This window comes from Lissotriton helveticus, chromosome 2_1 (genome assembly GCF_964261635.1).
Source record: "Lissotriton helveticus chromosome 2_1, aLisHel1.1, whole genome shotgun sequence".
In the NCBI taxonomy this organism is placed as follows: domain Eukaryota; kingdom Metazoa; phylum Chordata; class Amphibia; order Caudata; family Salamandridae; genus Lissotriton; species Lissotriton helveticus.
Window position 1 is genome coordinate 1,396,909,248 of NC_136059.1, and position 21,159 is coordinate 1,396,930,406.

General features: G+C 45.5%; 1 protein-coding gene across 2 annotated transcripts in view; it reads right to left on the reverse strand.

Moving 5' to 3' along the window:
- LOC144818684 (tyrosine-protein phosphatase non-receptor type 9-like) overlaps positions 1-20,938 on the reverse strand; it is a 960,088-nt gene extending 939,150 nt beyond the window's left edge. Inside the window, exons 1-3 of one of the 2 annotated variants that reach the window (XM_078676335.1) lie at positions 20,824-20,938; positions 15,422-15,505; positions 15,243-15,336 (exon numbers count right to left, since the gene is read on the reverse strand). Coding sequence is in view for 1 of the 2 variants with exons in the window: in XM_078676336.1 (XP_078532462.1) it covers positions 20,824-20,856 (33 nt within the window). In the remaining variant the exon portion in view is untranslated. The remainder of the gene's footprint in view (positions 1-15,242; positions 15,337-15,421; positions 15,506-20,823) is intronic. The other variant, XM_078676336.1, reaches the window with a different exon arrangement.
- Positions 20,939-21,159: the final 221 nt, after the last annotated feature.

A 21,159-nucleotide genomic window follows, 5' to 3' on the forward strand; every position in this document is an offset into this window, starting at 1 on the left:
GTTCAGTGGGATTGAATTTTCATGAGCCAAGTACCCGTGCAGTCCCTCGAATGGCAGCGTTAAACGACAACATGATTAAATATGTAATTCCAGCAACCATCAAAGGAAGAAGCCACTGTAACTATGGTGTTGGGGTCCCAAATTAAAGGTCTTCTATAAGAGAGCAACAGTATCACATCAACAAGCTAGAATTGACAGGAGTCTCTCACACTAAAAAGGTTCCTCGATTCTCTGTGTACCAAAGAGCATTAAAGTAAGGCCATTCAATGGACTCTACCTTCAGAGGTAATCTGAAATAGCTGATGTAGTGAGAAGGCTGGGACTACATTAGAGCCTGGAGCTACTCAAATAGGAGGTTCTGTTCCTTATTCCATTTCAGGCCCTGAGATCACATCAAAGGTAGGTCCATTCGGATTGATCTTCCCTAAAACTAACACTCTACTAGCCTCCAGGCCAGACCACACAACATTCTGTTAAACCCCTTCACTCAGCATTCCAGACTCCAGCTAAAACAAAGGAAATGGGGACACACTGAATATTATCCCAGTCTCATGTAATAAAACAAGCACTGGCAAAACCAATAGGCTGTTGGCCACAATTTGTTCTACTTTTTCGTACACTTCTTTGTTGAATAAACTACAGTGTCGGCACCAATTTAAACTAGTGGTAAGAGGATGCAGACACCATGGCGGAGCAGCTCCACGTCACAGTACATTTGGACTCCTTTGCTATCATCCTCCAGTGCCCTGAATTCTGGTACTTGCAGTCCAATTAAACGTCAACCAAGGGGGCCATTCCCACAATAAATGCACGCTTGCCAAATGGAAGTACGGTGTTCTTGTGACAGAAACCCCTACTGCTAGATTGTCTTGTGCTTGTTCGAGATTGACAGTCACCTTAATCCGGATTAACATTATCTGCCATCCCCGACCTTTACCACTGCCCTCTGTTCGCAAAAATATTTTCGGTAGGGGCCTCAAAACCTGGAAGTTGTCCAGGCCTACTAACTACCTCTAATCCAGGGATAACTGGATTCTTCAAATTCCATTCCAGGTCACACAGTGAGAAAAAGAGAACTACAAATTAAGAGAAGAAACGCGGTTTAATTTATAATAAAATAAAAAACAACATGCATATAAACATATTAAAAAAACTCTTTATCATTATACCCGAAATCATCAGAAAAGCCAGAATGTGAGTATTTTTGGTACAACGCTAAAGCATCAATAAATCATATATCCAAAAAGGATTGGATTACAAATTAAGACAACATATATCTTTTTTAGGTCAACAGAACAGCGTCTGAGAAGCCCAGTTCTGAATTACAAAAGTTAAATAAAGCTTGGGAATTAATTCCAGAAACAAAACGGATAGTGGATTCAAGCGCACATGTTACGCACAGACTCAGAGGATTTACACTGCCCCTGTTAAAACTTCAGCAGAAAAGTATAGGCTCGTAGACAATAGCTGCAGTAGATGACAAATCTAGCACCAGAGTATGTGTCTGACGAGACCTTTACACAGGCCTAAACTAAGGCACCTCGAAAATAGTCCAAGAATGGAAAAGAGCACCACTTTTTACCAGTTTCTTTAGCTGGAAGCAACCGGAGGAGAGCCCCATCACCCTCACTGCCAGAAACTGTGCTGCGTAGAGGGAACCAAACATTCATGAGTTTGTAAAAACTCTAGCCCAAAAGCAGCAGCCTACACGAACACATAAAACAAAGATCAAGCCATAACAAATCCGCCCCAATACAGTATCAACACAAAAGCGGAGTCCCCCTTTCTATGCGTGATATTTACAATTACATCTCCCCCGACCCCCCTCCTCTCCCACTTTAGCCACCACTACCTTATCACCAAGACTCACCCTCCGGCCCGTTTGTTGTTTTCTTCTTTTTCTTTTTTTTTTTTTTTTTTTCTCTCTCTCTCTCTCTCTCTCTCTCTCTGAATTTTGGTGCCCGCCCGACTCGTTACGGTCACGTGTCAGAGTCATTGCCAATCACGAGCAAAGGATAGTAACAATTATCGGTCCTAAATTAAAATGATCATTAGGACATTTTAAAAATAGATTATCATTAATCTTTCGTTTAAGTAGAACCACTTTACTCATTCTTCTGTAGAAGCATTTAATTTACCGATGGAGTAAAAATAAATACCTAACACGAAGGAGCTTTATTAATACTATGATGATTTTCCACGTAAGGAAAAGCTCCTACAATATACTAAAAACAAAATATAGTGTCTTTCTCTTCTGATAAAGACACGTGGTCCTTTCAGATATGGTACTTTATTTTACTACATCGAGGAAGGGGGCTATGAAAAGAGTTATTTCTATGTTTGTGACGTTTCTTAAATTCCTGTTTCATAAGCTGCAGATTATCCAATGGGAACGCCGCACTGGGAAACCTAGTTGATGCAGGCGCCACTGGGTGCATCGGTGAGTGGAACAATGTCCCGCAGATAATGGGAGAGAGATGGAAGTTGGTTGGTCGAACTGGTCGGGGGCTCGACTGCGGCGCCGCATTGGGATTGGCCCAGCGCTCGAGAAGGACACCGCAGCCTAGAACAAGCCTGCCAGTGGTGCACGCGCCACTGCGAGGCATATGTTTTCAATTATTGCGCCCATGTCTGGGCACGATAATTGAAAACATATGGGCTTTGTGTGCGCTTAACAGACACTAATAGGCCATGGGTGGAGCAATGAGCCCGCCTTTGGCCTATTGCTTGCTCTGTTTTAAAAATACATGCACACACAGCCCAATAGCGGAACCCAAAAGGCGTGTGCGATTCCAGGGTCCGTTTTCAGACCCCGGACAAAAAGACTCTCGCCTGCACGAGCACTGCTGCGCCATGCAACGCAGGGCACGAGCCCTAAAAAGGGTCAGTTTTCACTGTGAAAATGTGGTGTGCCCACGTTGCGTTTTGGGCCGTTTCCCGTTGCGGGCACTAGGCCTACCTACACAAGTGAGGTACCATTTTTCTCTGAAGACTTTGGGGAATGCGGGGTGGGTGAAATTTTGAGGATCCATGCAGATTCCAGAACTTTCCACAACAGAAATGTGAGGATTTTCTTTTTCAAAGTTTGAGGTTTGCAAAGGATGTGAGGAAAATGTGGATTTTTTTCACAACGTTTGAGGTTTGCAAGGGATTCTGTGTTACAGAACCTAGTGGGAGCCAGACAAGTCACCCCATCCTGTATTCCTTTGGGTGTCTAGTTTTCAAAAATATATAGGTTTGCTAGGGTTCCCTAGGTGCCAGTTTTGGGCCGTTTCCTGTCGCGGACACCAGGCCTACCCACACAAGTGAGGTACCATTTTTCTCGGAAGACTTTGGCAAATGAGGGGTGTATGGAATTTTGTGGATCCATGCAGATTCTAGGACCTTTCCACCACAGAAATGTGAGGAAAACGTGTTTTTTGACAAAGTTTGAGGTTTGCAAGAGATGCTGGGTAAAAGAACCTGGTGAGAGCCAGACAAGTCACACCATCCTGTATTCCACTGGGCGCCTAGTTTTAAAAAATGTATAGGTTTGCTAACTTTGCCTAGGTGCCAGCAGAGCTAGGGTTCAACATCTACAGCTAGGCACTTTGCAAAAAAAGGGTCAGTTTTTACTGTGAAAATGCGCTGTGCCCACGTTGCGTTTTGGGTCGTTGCCTGGCGCGGGCACTAGGCCTACCCACACAAGTAAGGTACCATTTTTCTCTGAAGACTTTGGGGAATGGGGGTGGGTGAAATTTTGTGACTCCACGCAGATTCCAGAACTTTCCACCACAGAAATGTGAGGAAAATGTGTTTTTGTTTTCACAATGTTTGAGGTTTGCAAGGGATTCTGGGTAACAGAACCTGGTGTTGGCCAGACAAGTCACCCCATCCTGTATTCCCCTGGGTGTCTAGTTTTAAAAAATGTATAGGTTTGCTAAGTTTGCCTAGGTGCCAGCAGAGCTAGGGTTCAAAATCTACAGCTTGGCACTTTGCAAAAAAAGAGTCCGTTTTCACTGTGAAAATGTGGTGTATCCATGTTGTGATTTGGGCAGTTTCCCGTCGCGGGCACTAGGCCTACCCACACAAGTGAGGTACCATTTTTCTCGGGAGACTTTTGGGAATGCTGGGTGTGTGGATCCACACAGATTCCAGAACTTTCCAGCACAGAAATGTGAGGAAAATGTTTTTTTGGGACAAAGTCTGAGGTTTGCAAGGGATTCTGGGTAAAAGAACCTGACGAGAGCCATACAAGCCACCCCATCCTGTATTTCCCTGGGTGTCTAGTTTTTAAAAATGTATAGGTGTGCTAGGCTTCCCTAGGTGCCGGCAGAGATAGGGTTCAAAATCTACAGCTAGGCACTTTGCAAAACAAGCATTGGCATAGCCAATAGTTCTCGCCTTTGGGACCTTATAAGTATTTAGTTATGCAGCACAATATCCTTACTGCAACAACATTAACTGTTGCATGGCTAAACACTTATAAGGTCCCAAAGGCGTCTTGGCTATGCCAATGATTGTTTTTTAATACAGTCGTTCAGTTACATGATGTCTTCTTGGTTAAAAAAATGCGTATAACACTTTCTCTGGATTCCCCTTCTCTTTTTGAAACTCAGGAGCAGCAACATTGTGGTGGTGTCACCAGGGATTTAAGTGGAAGCTTTTTCAATATTATATAGACGCCATAGTTGCTGCTTATTTATCTTATGCAACTAACCACCATTGACAAAGCCAATAGTCCTCTCTTGTTGTAGGTATGGTGGTACTTGTTGTATCATATATCTGGATGCAATGACAGAAACAGCAAAATACCAGTTGGGCGGCACCATATGCTAAGCACAGATTTTTGGCTTAGGTGTTTTTTATGCCCGCGTCCTTAATTACATTGGCTACACCCCTTTGAGAGACCCCCTAGATTTTTCATCCCACTTAAAGCCCCACTGCAGAGACACTTTGAACCCAGCCTGCTTCAGCTTCTAGCTTGTACTCTGTGGTGGTCTTAAATTAACACTGTCATGTGTCACATCTTTATTCGTGTGGTTATTAAAAACCATTGCAATTATAGAATAAAAGCAAATGGGCACTGGCAGTTTACCAGAGCTTTCAGACATTTGTATAACTGTAGAAGGACGTTAAAACGTCAGAGATTAAAAGTGGTCATCATCTGCAAGGCTCTTTTGGTGCAACGGAGAATGAAAGTGCAGTTTTCAAAGCACCAAACCTTATGGAGAGTGCATGAGGCCGTGCGACATTCCCAATTAAAAATAAGCATCAGGAGTCCAAACTAGTAAAACATAAGCGTTTACTATATAAACATTCCTCCCTTGAGTCACTACGTCTATACTAACGATGTAGAGGGGAACCTTTGCCAATCAGCAGGCCTCTTCTCGTTCGCCTGACCCCAACGGTTCACTGACTTGTGCAAATTTGCAAACCTTTCCTTCGGGAGTCTTATTCGCTTAGACAAATCCTTAGACCCTCGAGTGGATAAAACAGAAGTGCGAAGTTAACAGACCGTTTCAGAGCAGGAGCATTCCCCAGAAACCCAGTTCCATGATACCAATTATAAACTGTATCTAGGTACCTTCGCGCCCCTATTTCTCTTGTGAATCACAAGTACGTGCAAATCACACAACAGCTTCTTGGGATAAACATGGTAGCGACCTATCGACTTTGTCAGTGACTAATTCAGGTTCTTCCACTGTCTGGCACTTCAGAGCCATTTTTATAGGGCAAGTACAAAGCAACGGTGCCACCGGCTCAAATACAGGCAGGGAAAATGGCCCCCCAATAAATCAACTAGGAGCCCATTGCCCCACTGGACTCTGTGCCACTGCACCTGCTGCACTATTGCTAGTTATGCCGCTGGTGTGGGCAGCACTGGTAGCATGCCATTCACAGATTTGCCTCCAATTCGACATCTCAAACAAATCTCTCATTCTGCAGTGGTGAGCCTGGGCGGTGGCAAATCTGCCCCTCCCCCACCCGTGAGCGCACCAAGGCGGGCATCGGAGCCGCACCTTCGGACGGTGGTGCACAACCGGTGCCCAGGCCATGGCAATGCATCACCGGCCTGGTTTCAGGGCAGGGGTTAACCGTGCACAGTTAAAATCTTTGGCTGCCTCCCGCTGAGGCTTGGCTTGTTGGTCTCCCGCAGCAGAAAACCAATTACCTATTTTCCACAAGTCATTGCTTCCGAGAGGCCCCAAGGCTTCAATTATGCTTTCAAAACAGAATGAACCTTTTTCTCTTTATATGTTATTGATTAATACCTGAATACAATCCGAGCCTTTGTTTAAAGAAGCCCACCAGCCCCGTGCATGCAACAGACGAAGATAAACTAGGCCGGTGCCTGCATTTGACTTTATGCATGGGAGAGGCAGACTGAGCATGCTCAGTGACCACGATGACATCACCTCAATCAACGCTGAAGAGGCTGCACCAGCAGAGAACCAGACAGAAAATGACAATCACCACTGATTACATCCAGCTGCGCAGTAACTGCAAATACAGAGATCAGTAGAACCTACGCAAACACGAAGCACCCCACCGCATGTGCAACTGCCCGCCGTTCATAGGCGCTGTGGGTTTCCAAGAGCTCACATGGCATTCGTAGACCTGCCACCGTGAACGCTTAATAAATAAATTAACTCAATTTAAAACACTGCCCGACCAGCAGCTGAAAAATAACCAAAGCGGCACATGCCCGTGGCAATCCTTTCCACAGCCTTACCTTGAAGCACGTTTAAGCTTCAGCATTCAAGACAATTATGCAGATGCATTGGGTTGCTGGAACAGCTGTTCTCTTACTGCTGCCCGTCAACCACAGAATAATGCAATAGCTGTCGGCATCCCCCAGCTCGTATCAGAGAAGTCGGATTACCCGCACTCCCCCTGCTGCCCACGCCCTCTGGTACCCATCCCGGCTAGGGAAATTCATTTAGTGTTGTGATCACTGTATGAACTGGTGGCCTGGCGGCATCACGCCTGCTCCTATTTTTTTCTGACACCCGCACCAGTACCCGAGGTGAGAAACAGCCCTCGGAAACCCGGCAAGCCTTCCTTGTAATCACACAGAACAATGGAGGCTAATGCGCCCGGCCATATGTTTACCACTCAGGGAGCTGTCAATGTAAAACCTTGTGCTGAAATAAAAATATAGCTGCAGGCATGCCCAATAAAAGCGCACGCGACCTTAAAAACAAGCGCATGCGGCAGCCGGGGGGGGGGGGCTTGGGGTTCGGGAGGGGCATGCGCGATTCATTTGCGGGAGCGAGCGACGGGCGCTGCGATAATTGATAACATAGGGCGCCAGCCGCGCGCTCCCGCAAGTGAATCGCCACACGTGGACGCATTGCCATTGAAGGCAATGGAAAGCGTGCACGTTTTTGGCTGAAAAGCCTTACCAAATACTAAAGGTGTTTTGGCCTATGCAGCGCATGTGCGCTGCGTAGGTAAGTTTTCACTGTGAAAATGTGGTGTGCCCGCGTTGCGTTTTGGGCCGTTTCGCGTCGCGGGCACTAGGCCTACCCACACAAGTGAGGTACCATTTTTCTCTGAAGACTTTGGGGAATGCGGGGTGGGTGGCATTTTGTGGATCCACGCAGATTCCAGAACTTTCCACCACAGAAAAATGAGGATTATTTATTTATTTTTACAAAGTTTGAGGTTTGCAAGGGATTTTGGGTAACAGAAGCTGGTGAGAGCCAGACAAGCCACCCCATCCTGTATTCCCCTGGGTGTCTAGTTTTTCAAAAATGTATAGGTTTGCTAGGGTTCCCTAGGTGCCGGCAGAGCGTGGGTTCAAAATCTACAGCTAAGCACTTTGCAAAAAAGGGTCAGTTTTCACTGTGAAAATGTGGTGTGCTAACGTTGTGTTTTGGGCCGTTTCCCGTCGCGGGCACTAGGCCTACCCACACAAGTGAGGTACCATTTTTCTCGGAAGACTTTTGGGAATGCTGGGTGTGGGGAATTTTGTGGATCCACACAGATTCCAGAAATTCCCACCTTAGAAATGTGAGGAAAATTAGTTTTTGTTTTCACAATGTTTGAGGTTTGCAAGGGATTTGGGGTAACAGAACCTGGTGTTAGCCAGACAAGTCACCCCATCCTGGATTCCCCTGGGTGTCTAGTTTTAAAAAATGTATAGGTTTGCCTAGGTGCCGGCAGAGCTAGGGTTCAAAATCTATTGCTTGGCACTTTGCAAAAAAAGGGTCAGTTCTCACTGTGAAAATGTGGTGTGTCCACGTGGTGTTTTGGGCCGTTTCCTGTCGCAGGCACTAGTCAGCATGGACCAGATGGGTCGGTTGGTGTCTTCGGAATGACCCGGATCCCATTGGGTACGAAGTGGTAGCAATTATGAATTTCTTGACCTCAATAACGACCCAGGGCATGGCGTATTGGACAATCAACTCCTACAGGTCGGCGATTTCAGCTGGACACCTCCCGATCTCGGGAGCCCCTGTTGGGGAGCACCAATTGGTTTGCAATTTTTTTTTTTTATTCTTTTTATTAAAACACACATAAATAAATCACAAACACAAACCAAAAAATACACTGGGTTTCGATAATGCATAATATTAGATGATGCCACATCCTTCAATCGCAAAAAATACAATAAGAATATTGACTTATAGGTTCAGGGAACCTCCGACACAGGTGAGTCGTCTAACACAGCGGGGGGAGCACAGATATCCCCTCTATAAACATTCCAAGCCCCCAAATCTTCCCCCACTTCCTGGGCCTCCCCATGGCCACATACACCGCACGCTCTCGAAACATACACCAGTCCAAATCTTCCATCCATCTCCCGATAGTAGGCGGTTGAGTAGCCCCCCATAGTTGAGCACTGTTACGCTTGGCAACAGCACATGCTAGCGTGGCCCACACCCTCCCATGGGACGTAAGATAAGTCGGTTCCCAAACATTCAAGAGACACCGCCGTGCCTCCAACTCAAAACCAACTCCCCACACCTCGCGTATTTTACCATGGATCGCGGACCAATACTCATGGATAAGGGCACACTCCCACACACATGCAGGAACGTCCCTGCCTCACCACAACCCCTTCTGCACTCACCACTGGCAGCCAAACCCATGCGCACCAATCGTGGGCCGGTAACATAACATCGATGAAGAATCTTCAATTGCACCAGCCTGAGTCTCATCTGAATAGCAATGACTCTCGGCGAGGCCACCGCGTCCCTCCAATCCTCATCATCAAGGATCAGCCCATCAGCAGCCCATTGATCTTTAAGAGCCGCTAATGGGTCCCCCATATAGTTAACCAGTTTTTTATAAACCAGGGAGATCGTTTTCATCGGAAGATAACCATTAAGGATCCGATCCTCCAGCGGGGAGGCCTCAGGGGGGGGGGGGGGTCACCTCCCGGGGAATTTTAGCTAGCAACGCATGCCTGATCTGCATATAGCGGAACCGATTACTCCCCTGCAATTGGTACCGCTCCTGCAAAAGCTCAAACTCTAGGATCCCATCTTTGCCCCACATATCACCTACTCGGGAGATCCCAATAAGGTCCCACTTATCGAAGCCCTTGGTGTTCCATAGGCTACCAAGCATTCAGCATTCCATAGTGGCATGGCCATAGTTATCTTCCCTTCCCAATTAAGGGAGCGAGTGGCATCATGCCACACCTGGACTGCCATCGCCGTAGGGCCCACCAAGGGAAAACGCCCTCTTCTGGCATATAATGCCCTAGAGAACTCACCACTGGGTAGTTGGCCGCGATCCATGGCGTATCCAGGGTCATGTGGCGAGCCATAGGTGGCATGGTTAATAGCCGCCAACTGAGACGCCCAATAATACTTCCGAATATTCGGCAAGCCAATCCCCCCGTCGTACCAAGGCAACGTCAATTTAGCAAACGCGATTTGAGGCCTACCCCCCCAGAGGAGTTGTCTCTGGAGAGACTCGATCTCCTTGAAGTATGACAGGGGAACCGGGCCCATGGAGTTCTGGAGTACGTAGAGAAAGCGGGGAAGTGCCATCATCTGAAATAGAACCGAACGCCCCAGCAAGGAGAGCGGAAGAGACTTCCACCACTCAACATCCCTCCGGAGCCGGACCAGAGGCAGCAACAAATTATTAGCATATCTACACTGCGGATCCAGGGACACGAAGATGCCAAGATACTTAAACCCCTCCGCCTCCAGCCTAAACGGGCAGCCCGAAGGAATAGCCGGAGGATCACCGCTTAATACAAATAGGATTTCGAACAATTAATGGCGAATCCGGAATACCTACCGAACACCGCTAGTACGTCTAGGAACGCCGAAAGTGAAGACAGGGGGGAGGTCAAGTACAACAATATGTCGTCAGCGTAGAGCGATATCTTATCCTCCCACTCAGGCGTCCACCTGAGGCCCCTGATCGATCTGTCCCAGCGAACCCACGCGCCAGGGGCTCCAGTGCCAAAGCAAATAACAGTGGGGAGAGGGGACAACCCTGACGGGTGCCCCTCCCTAAGGCAAAATCAGCCGATCTATGGTTATTTACAACCACACGGGCCAAAGGGCAGGAGTACAAGAGACAAACCCAGGCAGCGAAATCTGGACCGAAGCCTAACTTTTCCAACACAGCAAAGAGATAAGGCCACTCCACTCTATCGAATGCCATGGTGGCATCCAATGACAGCAAACCGCCTGCTCATGTATCTGAGAAGCCCCCCCAGAACTCCGTGTAATCTGAGTAAATTAAGGGCCGTGTTACGGCGGGGCATGAAACCGGACTGATCCGGGTGTATCAGCGTAGTAGTTACCTTGACCAGACGGGACGCCAGCAGCTTCGACAAGACCTTCGGCTCAGCATTCAATAAAGAGATCGGCCGATACGAAGAACATTCTGTTTTCAGTTTGCCCACCTTGTGTATAACAACAATATTCGCGACACGCTGGTCATAAGGAAGCTGGCCCCGCTCCCTACTTTAAGTAAACATATCCTTAACAAAGGGGGCCAATTTATTAGCATTAACCTTGAAGAGCTCAATGGGGAGCCCGTTGGGGCCGGAGGCCTTTCCTGAGCGAACGCCCCTAATAGCCTGGGCCACCATCATTCGTAAATAGTGAGTCCAGGTAGTCCCTGTCATCATCTGAAAGAATGGGCATCGGAATATCTCGGATCATGTCCGCATTTTCGGATTCAGTGTAGTCACACTCGGCAGTATACACCGCCGAGTAGTAATCCGCAAACGTGTCCGCAATCTCCCGCGGATCCGTTATTTTATCCGAGCCTTCGGGATGTAACACCGGTACCAATCGCGACGCCCACTCCCCCTTTTCCAACCAGGCGATTCATTTCTAGCCTTGCCCCCATGCTCGTACACCCTACTCTGGGTATCTGCCAGCTGCGCCCTCGCCCCTTCACGCGCCAAGCCCCTATACTCATCCCTAAGGAGGCTCAGGCGGTGCACTCCCTCAGGAGTGGAGTCAAGCGACACTTTCCGCTCCAACATCTGCAGATCGGATTCCACTCTATCCATCTCAGCACGGCCCTTCCTTTTTCTCCCAGAGATAAACGATAGCAATTCCCCTCTAATAACCGTTTTGTAGGCTTCCCACAGGGAGCATTAGAGTCCACCGAACCGACGTTTTCCAGAAAATAACTGTCCACTACCCTCACAATATCCTTTTTTGCAGCAGGGTCTCGCAACCGCCAGGCGCTAATAGGTGCAACCCTAGCCACGTTGTGCCCTCCAAGGTCCAAACTGATCCAGACCGGAGAGGCGTCCAAGACCCCCTCGCCAAGTGCCTCACGTCCCTGACCTAAACCGCCTGCGCCGCCGGTACTAACACAATCTATTCTGGAAAGGGACTTATGTGCAGCGGAAGCGTGAGTGTATTGAGATTCATTTGGATTCTTGAGTCTAATCAGACCAGTAGTCTCCACAAAGTCAACCAACCATCTCCGGGACGGCGGAAGAGCCCGCGCTGGGCATCTGTCCGCCTCCCCACACATGACTGCATTAAAATCACCACCAACAACCAGCACCCAAACAGGCAACGTCAAAAAAATCTTACCCATGTCATGAAAGGTATCCGACTGAAGGGCCGGAGGAACATAGACAGACAGAAGAGTTACAGTCCGCCCCTCCCACAGACCCGAAATCCCCGCATATCTACCCCTATTGTCGGTCCAAGTAGCCTGAATAGCCAGTGGGAAGGAGTTATTAAGCAGGATCCCAACCCCTCTCGACCCAGACGTAAAACCAGAATGCACAACCAATTTATACCCCCCTCTGTGGAGCGCCATGCATCGCTTCCCCATGAGATGAGTCTCTTGTAACAACACGACATCCGGGGAGTGTCGTCGTATCAGCTGGTTAACCATGCCCCTCTTGATCTTGTCCCCAAGTCCATTTACATTCCAACTCAATGCGGAGATCCCAGCCCCCCTTTTATCGGAGGACATCATTCCACCAAAAATTTACATAATCGACTGACGATACCCAGTGCAAAATAAAAAGACGTACAAAAAAAAAAAAAACACACCCAGAACGCCCCCCGCCATCCCCCCTCCCTGCACCCCTGCATACAGCTTTCGCTCATCCCAAACTAGCAGTTTGCCTGTCTCCCCCAACCCCCAACCAGGAGGTAATCAGTGCCCCGTTAATCAAGAGTTTTTTTTAAGACATAACTCCAAAGGCTTTGTCGATGGAAGTGCAGAAGTCCCTGGAGAACCCCCTGACTCTGGAAGAATTGAAGGCAGCGCTGTTGGAGCTGCGGTCAGGCAAGGCACATGGCCCTAAAGGGTACTGTGCAAATTCTATATAGTATATATGTCCCAATTAGATCCATATTATCTAAACGTCATCCAGGAGACGGTTCAGTTGGCTAGTATGCCCCCAGATTGAAGGCATGCGGAAACTTGTCTTCTTGAAACCAGTTATCAAAGGATCGCAAACTAGGTATTGTGACAGAGGGTGAAGACAGAAACTAGATCATGGTCAGGTATGCCACTGTCTCTCTATGGGAGGTCTGCTATATTTAAAATGGTCTCTCTCCCATGATTACTTTACCACCTACAGAATCATTCCTATTCAATTCCGCTGTCATCAAATTAATGCTATGCTCGGACTGTTTTTATGTGTGGGGGGTGTCCCATGTGGTGCTCTGCACAGGTTCTCAATCTACATACTGCGGTGGCAGCGCAGCTGCTGATATTTAATCCTGTCACGCAGAATCACACTTGCAGGTGCTCAATGACTGGTGATACGGTTTGAGAGACGACCCAGCCTAAGCCGTAGAGCGATGGTTACTGAAGGACCCCACGCTGTATACACACCTATATATAGTAGGCAGGATGTTCAGGCCCTTCCCCCAGGCACTAGATTCGTAATACTTATGTGGCGACAATCACTCCGTAGGATGGGATAGTGGGGCTGTATAACACATGAGACACTGCTTTGGCGAAAGCTGCTGCTGCCTCACTCAGCGGATCTTCAGGGCTTTTGCGGCTGGGACCAGATAGGGATTTCCTCTATTGGAGATGCAATGCATGGCCTTACCCTTAAGTAATTTCAAGAACTCAGAGAAGAATACTCCATGCCCCACAGCCAGATATATAAATATCTTGGATTTCGCCATGCACTAATGCCACATATAATCAACATTGAGGCCCTCACATATTTTAACCCCTTAGAAGGCAAGCTGCTGATGGATGAGCTGGGCGATCACAAAATTTTGAAAATATACCAATCCCTCATCACACAGTGGCACCACTCTCGAGACCCTAAGGTTGCCGTGGCAGATGGATCTGGGGGCCCGCGACAATAATGATTGGACAGAGGCCCTTGAATCCTCCCAGGGATTGGAGATTTTGTCACACCTCAGATTAATCCAATTCAAATACCTACATAGGGCTTATTACACATGACATTGGCTTTGGAGGGCTGGTGGAATACCCTGTGTGTCTGCACTGCCGAAATGATGAAGGCACTTTCCTACATACGATTCGGTGTTGCGCAGCCTTGAATAGGCTTTGGAAAGGAGTGATTATGCGCCTTGCTGAGGTCCCAGGGTGGGAACTCCCTAGATCTCCTAAACTGACACTGCTTCATATTACGGGTGAAATTGGAGGCAATAAATACAAGCGCCAGCTTTTATTTTTAGGCCTCACACTAGCCAAAGGAGATGTAGCTAGACTATCGAAGTCTGATACACCACCCCCGGTGAGTGCCTGGAAAAGGGGAATGGACTTTTGTATGGGGTTGGAGGATCTGTTTTTCAAGCACCAGGACGTCCTCAGAAACATATAAAGATTTGGCAACGTGGGCGGACTACCGAGGTATTACTTTGGTCCCCTCTTGTTGATTGCCACCACCATAGAGGAGGAAGTACAGTTCTTTGGTCGGGATAGGGGATGAACTATATAAATTGTGTGGGGACTTATGGAACTGCAGCTGGGTAGGGTTCAGGGAGGCACATACTAGTTTTATTGCAGCGTGTTGTACTGTTTTGTTATCTAATGCTAATATGCAATGCTGATGTATGTTATCATTCAACAAGCTCAAGGGAAACCCTACTCAGGAAGAACCAGGGTATGTATTATATAGCAAGGAACAGTGGTTCTTGTGGAGACAATAATATGTAATGCAGGTAATAAGAATGCACAATGTACATGGGTTATGTGGATATCAGACAAAAAGTAGCCGAGTACACTGTAGTTGCGTATTTGTAGTTTATAACAAATATTCAGACAAGTTTCAAATATACATAAAGAATAGTACTCAGTGTCCCCAGTGCAAAATTGGAACCACAAAAAGAAAATGTATTGACAGTTATAGTATGGTTTCCATTACTCTGAAGAAACTACCATTTTATACTGTCAACAATTTTCTACAACAATGTAAACAATAGTCAGTGTTGGGGTAACGATTTGTTTCTTTTAATGTCGACGGCGTTTCGACCCTTCCATAAATACAGGGTCTCTTCACTAATGATATAGGGACGTCTGCAAATTAGAAAGAAGAGTAGTGTAAGCTATAGTCCAGTGGGATCACTATTAGTAAATAAACGATTGAATGACAAAATGAAGGAGATGTGCCTGGAACAAAAGGTAAATCGTATGCGTAGCCACGTGAATGGAGTGAAAACACCGGTCAAGTGCGGAAGGGTTAAGGGTAAAGATACTCACACTGGACCCAGCCGGGTACTACAGGAGTGAGAAAAGAAAAGGAGGGGTAAGAACTCCGCAAACTAGCGGTACTGCTGGTAATTGTAATTGCAAGGAGTACAGATGCTTACCTCAGTGTGAGGGAAGAGAAAGAGAGGAGGGCTGGCAATGGTGGATGAGGAAGGGCTGATGCTTGCGCCTGTGGTACAGCGAAGGAGATGATATCTGTAAAAGAGCTATTGTCTATCAGTGTCATGATAGATAGGTGTATATGTGGCAGCATGTCATACATCAGGAGAGTAAGCCTTACCCGTGCTGGGTCTTCAATGCTTGGCAATTGTGCAGAGATGATGCATTAAATCCGGGAACAGGTTGTGTTCCGCCTCTTGGTATTCTGCAATAATTTGCAAAAAGCAATGTTGTTATGGGCGGTCATCGATACATAAATATGTAGAATCTAAGTATATTACTCAATACTACTGGTAACGGACGGTGCAGAGTGTGAGCCTTCCCATTATGTCTCTTTACTTGATCGTCTAATTGTGCAAACACCACACCTATATGAGCATTGAACTTCATTGGTATTGATTATGCATAGTGGAGTAATTTTGTATAAACACATATGTATTGCAGCAAATTTAATTTGTTAAAACTGTATAATCACTTGATACTGATGGCAAAAATCACGAAACCTGGAGATTGGAATAACTGTCATAATTTCATACCGCCGTAAATGTCTGTATATGTAAACATATGACTTCTTACTTATTTTTGTACTCCAAAATATATATTTATGAAATTCTTATTTTTTGTACTCCAAAATATGAGTTTATAATATGCCTGTAAACATTGCACAAAGCGCTCAGCAGTTTTGTGCCACCTCACCTTTTAATTGAAAACCCGGTCTTTCTACCATTTCTTTTTCTTCTTTCCCGCCAGTCCATCATCATGAACGTCAATCAACACTGATTTCGCCCGTGGCGACCGGTTCGCGCTGACTCATCCTGTATATATTCCCGCCACCCGCATTTACTCACTGTCATCCAACCTTTGCAGTCGCAGAAGGAGAGACGCGTAGCGGCTGCACGCGTCGCTCTACTGATTAATTCAGACGGTAAGCTTCTCTGCCACAAGACAACCCCCGATTTCGGAACCCTCAGTTTATTTAATGAACGTCTAAGCATGGAGCCTATCTCTCTGTTTATTTTTCATATGTATTGCGCATATTATGACGGCTTATTTTTGCCCTCTTAAACGTATTAACAATGACACCGCCAGACACGCTGTGTGTCTTCTGAATGCGCTGATAATGTCTGCACATATTTAAGACTGTAACAGGCAAGGTGGGCACTCGCACTGCAATTATTCCCTAAGCGCACCGTCCGTTACTAGTAGTATTGAGTAATATACTTAGATTCTACATATTTAAGTATTAATGACAGCCCATACCAACACTGCTTTTTGCAAATTATTGCAGAATACCAAGAGGCGGAACACAACCTGTTCCCGGATTTAATGCATCGTCTCTGCACAATTTCCAAGCATTGAAGACCCAGCACGGGTAAGGCTTACTCTCCAGATGTATGACATGCTGCCACATATACACCTATCTATCATGACACTGATAGATAATAGCTCTTTTACAGATATCATCTCCTTCACTTTACCACAGGCACGAGCATCAGCCCTGTCTCATCCACCATTGTCAGCCCTCCTCTCTCTCTCTTCCCTCACACTGAGGTAAGCATCTGTACTCCTTGCAATTACGATTACCAGCAGTACCGCTAGTTTGCGGAGTTTTTACCCCTCCTTTTCTTTTCTCATTCCTGTAGTACCCGGCTGGGTCCAGTGTGAGTATCTTTACCCTTATCCATTCCGCACTTGACCGGTGTTTTCACTCCATTCACAGGACTGCGCATACGATTTACCTTTTGTTCCAGGTACATCTCCTTTTTTTTGGCCATTCAATCGTTTATTTACTAATAGTGATCCAACTGGACTATAGCTTACACCACTCTTCTTTCTAATTTGCAGACGTCCCTATATCATTAGGTCCTGAAGAGACCCTGTATTTATGGAAGGGTCGAAACGCCGTCGACATTAAAAGAAACAAATCGTTACCCCAACACTGACTATTGTTTACAATGTTGTAGAAAATTATTGAAAGCGTAAAATGGTTGTTTCTTCAGAGTAATGGAAACCATACTATAACTGTCGCAATATGTCACTTCATTTTCCTTTTTTGGTTCCAATTTTGCACTGGGGACACTAAGCACTATTCTTTATGTATATTTGAAACTTATCTGAACATTTGTTATAAACTACAAATACGCAACTACAGTGTACTCGGCTACTTTTTGCCTGATATCCGCATAACCCATGTACATTGCCATTGTGCATTCTTATTACCTGCATTACATATTATTGTCTCCACAAGAACCACTGTTTCTTGCTATATGATGTATGTTCTCAGGCCTTGAAAAATCATAACAATGTTACTAGACCTGCAGGTCTAGTGACTTAAATAATCTACTCGACCCATTTGTAATGCTCTTGACCCATAAACTAGTTTCCAATGATTTGAACGTGGGCAACTATTTTAATTAATTGACCCGCCATTTTCTTCATTATCACATAGGAGAGCACCTTCAAATGTGCAAGTTCAGCAAGTCTGCTGTACAAAAAAACTCTCACTTGATTTAATAGACTAAACTTTTTTCCCATATATAATACAAGTCTAGCCAAAGGATACACATGACATGACCCCTGACTTGCCTCTTAGTAATTAACAGCATTGTCATCAGGTCGGCCAGGAATGTTTCTCAAATCATGTTTAAAAACTATCACTTAATAAATACATAATTGAAGCATGAAGTGGTAGCACACTGTAATTTGTAATCTGCAGAATTAAACACACAAACGTTCCCACTGACATGCGGTATAACAGATAAAATTATATAGTGGACAAACAATGTTTGGAAATAGAGTTTCTGCAAATATGCGTCATTTGCATATCACCAAGTAATGTTTTCTGGTTTGTTATGCTTCTATTAAATTCCTTGTTTGCATCACACTTCCTAATTTTTAAAAAATGTGCTTTCATAATTCCTGATATATTTTGAAATATTTTTAATATTAACAGACTATTTATTTTAATGTTATGGGTTAGAGAAAAATACCTTACTTCAGACAGTTCACTTGACAAAAACCTCTAACTCAGAGAGAAAAATAAACTCCATTTTCAAAGCAGCAGAAAAAAAGTAAAAATGACATTTGACCTCTTTCCTTGAACAGACAGCAAATGTGCAAAGATTTAAAAAAAAAGATTTAATGGCATCTTTATTGCTCTTTCACTTACTGAATTAAGAGAACACCTGCTCCTTTCCAGCCAAAATTCGCTCCACCCGATGGGACTAGTAGGTGCTAAGAAATAGCTTGACCTGATCAAATTTTACTCGCAATTGCGAGTGGACAAGTAGATTTTTCGAGCTTAGGTTATAATCTATGTACATGTATGTGGACATTGGGCCAGACAATAACAAAGAAACTCAATAAATTATGTTGTTAAAAAAAAAATTTGAAATACTGAAGAAATTTACTACACACCGCGAGCCAACAGAGGATTTACGTTAAGTTCTACCACTGCAGTTTCCAATGAGCTAGGGCTCCTGTTTTATGGTATTTATTTTTTGGACATTTCCCTCTGTATTTATCCACATTTCTTTTTTGCTAATTTTATCTGTATTTATCCAGATCTATTTTGGGTTTTGTAGAAAAATGAAGCTGAAATGAGTATATTTACGCATTTATTTAACCGGTAAATACGCACTCATGCTTGAATGCATGATAGGTTTCAATGCTGTAAACACACGCACAAGATAAATCAATGCACTTATAAGAAAATATGCAAATTTCAGTTTCAACCATGTGCATATCTACTGCTGTTAAAGCCTCGTTACTAAAAGTCCTTTCTTTTTTAGCCCCCTTACCTACCAACCCACACAGCTATTGACAGGCAGTCGTGACAGGCAGTCGTGACAGACAGTATTTAGAATTACTCCAAAAGCAACCCAATTTCCGTATACATCCACATTTAAAAATACAGACAAGAACATAAATGTTTTCTGTCTTTATTTATCTGTAAAAATTGAAAACAGGGACCCTTTACTATAACCCTACTTGAAATCTCACAATAACAATCAGATATGTGATTATAGTAAAGAGTCCATCCAAGAAGATTTCTCTCTACCATTTCATTCTCCCATCAATGCCGCTCAGGACCATAAACTTAAAAAATATATATCCTTGAATAGACGATCCTGAGCAGAAACCAGCTAAGGGGGCTATGATCATAATAAGTACTGTAAAGCAACATGCACAAAGCTATCAGCTTACTGAAAATCATAAACTATTAAGCTCTGCATCCCTTAACATGATAGCCACACCTTCGTGGTACTCACACATAACATGCAAACACTCCCCACATAGTATCAAAACAAAGAAAACACCCTTCCAACTGCACACACTACAAGATTTAGTATGCAACCCATTAAGTCAAGATCTTCAGCATCCCACAAAGGGGTAGTCGGCGATTTTGAAGGACTGAGACAAGATATTATTGCCCTCGGGTTAAAGAAGTAGGAAGCTAAACCACGATCAGGGCAGGCTTTTGGCTTGGGCGAGCTGGGTGCTGGCCCAGAGTGACAGTTTTCACAGGGGCTCTTGAACTCAGCATGAATGTCGTGTAGACCACATCATTCCTCTACCTCAGCTCTGTGACTCAGCTTAATGAGCTTCTAATTATTTTTATGAGCCCCAGCCCCAACACCATATCAGGCCTCTTCCTTGCCCTGCCATCTACCTCACCCCCCTCATCACACCAACCAACAGGCTGGCATCAGCCTCGTAGACCTGAGCAGTGGGAGGTGCGGAGATGTTTGTTTTAAAGAGGCAAGTTACTCTTTTCATGTAGCATACATGCCAATCCTCCCGATTTAAGCTAGAGACTACCAGTTTCAAGGCTTGTCTCCAGGCTCTTGCATGCAAAAACCAGGTTCTTTGATGAGCTTTTGCTGACAGGTACCGACTGGTATTGTGTGACTCAGAGCATGCACTACCAGTAACCAGCTCCTGTAGGCCAGTGCACAACATTTTTGTCACTCTCGCTCTATGCTACTGACAGGTAGGAAAAAATATAGTTGAGCTTTTTTGATATATGCAGCAGCACTCTTGCAAGTCCCATACATGGCAAAAGAAAACGATTAAGGCCCCGCCCTCAATAGAAGTCAATGGGAGAATAACATTCTCTCTTTTATGATTAAACACGAGGATGCCCATTGGAAAACATGACCAAAGGGCCACCGTTACAGGACACACTTGTATACTTGGTCCGCTGCAGCAACCTTCTGTGTCCAGAAGCCATGCAATGAACGTTACGCATCAATACTGCGACTCCTAACCTCAGACTGATACCTTAGTATTCTCCGCTCCCAGGGAAAGCCTTAAGGAGTCTGTTTCTACCAACTATCCAAATAAATAGAGACGTACAGGGATTCATGCATGCTATTCTAGGCTCCAATCTATCCCTTCTGCCCCAGGCATGTGTTTAGAGGGCTTTGGGTTTCCTCCACGGAGCGGTTCGTATGCATTACTCCACCAGGAGCATTCTGTGTTTTAGCCTGTTTTATGCACTGTTCTAAACAAACCACTCACCAACTCCTCCTGGGCGCTTAGCGTTTCCGCCATGTTGTAGCGGCGCTTGGAGCAGCGTCCTCCAGCACGCACGCGCCACTTGTCGCTCTCACACTGTCTGCGACTGAGTAGTGCGCGTGCGGGAGGAGGCGGACGTCAGCGCGCGTCTACCTTTAAATCGCAGCTGCCGCCCCCATCTGCCGAGGTTCATAATTGAATCCCCCTCTGCCAACATATCGCGAGAAGACCCCCAAAAGAACAGAAGCTCTGTCATTCTGTGCGAACAGGTCGCTGAGGTATATCGTGACGGCCATGATAAAAGCAGGCAAGGCTACACTGATTTATTGGGAGTAGAGA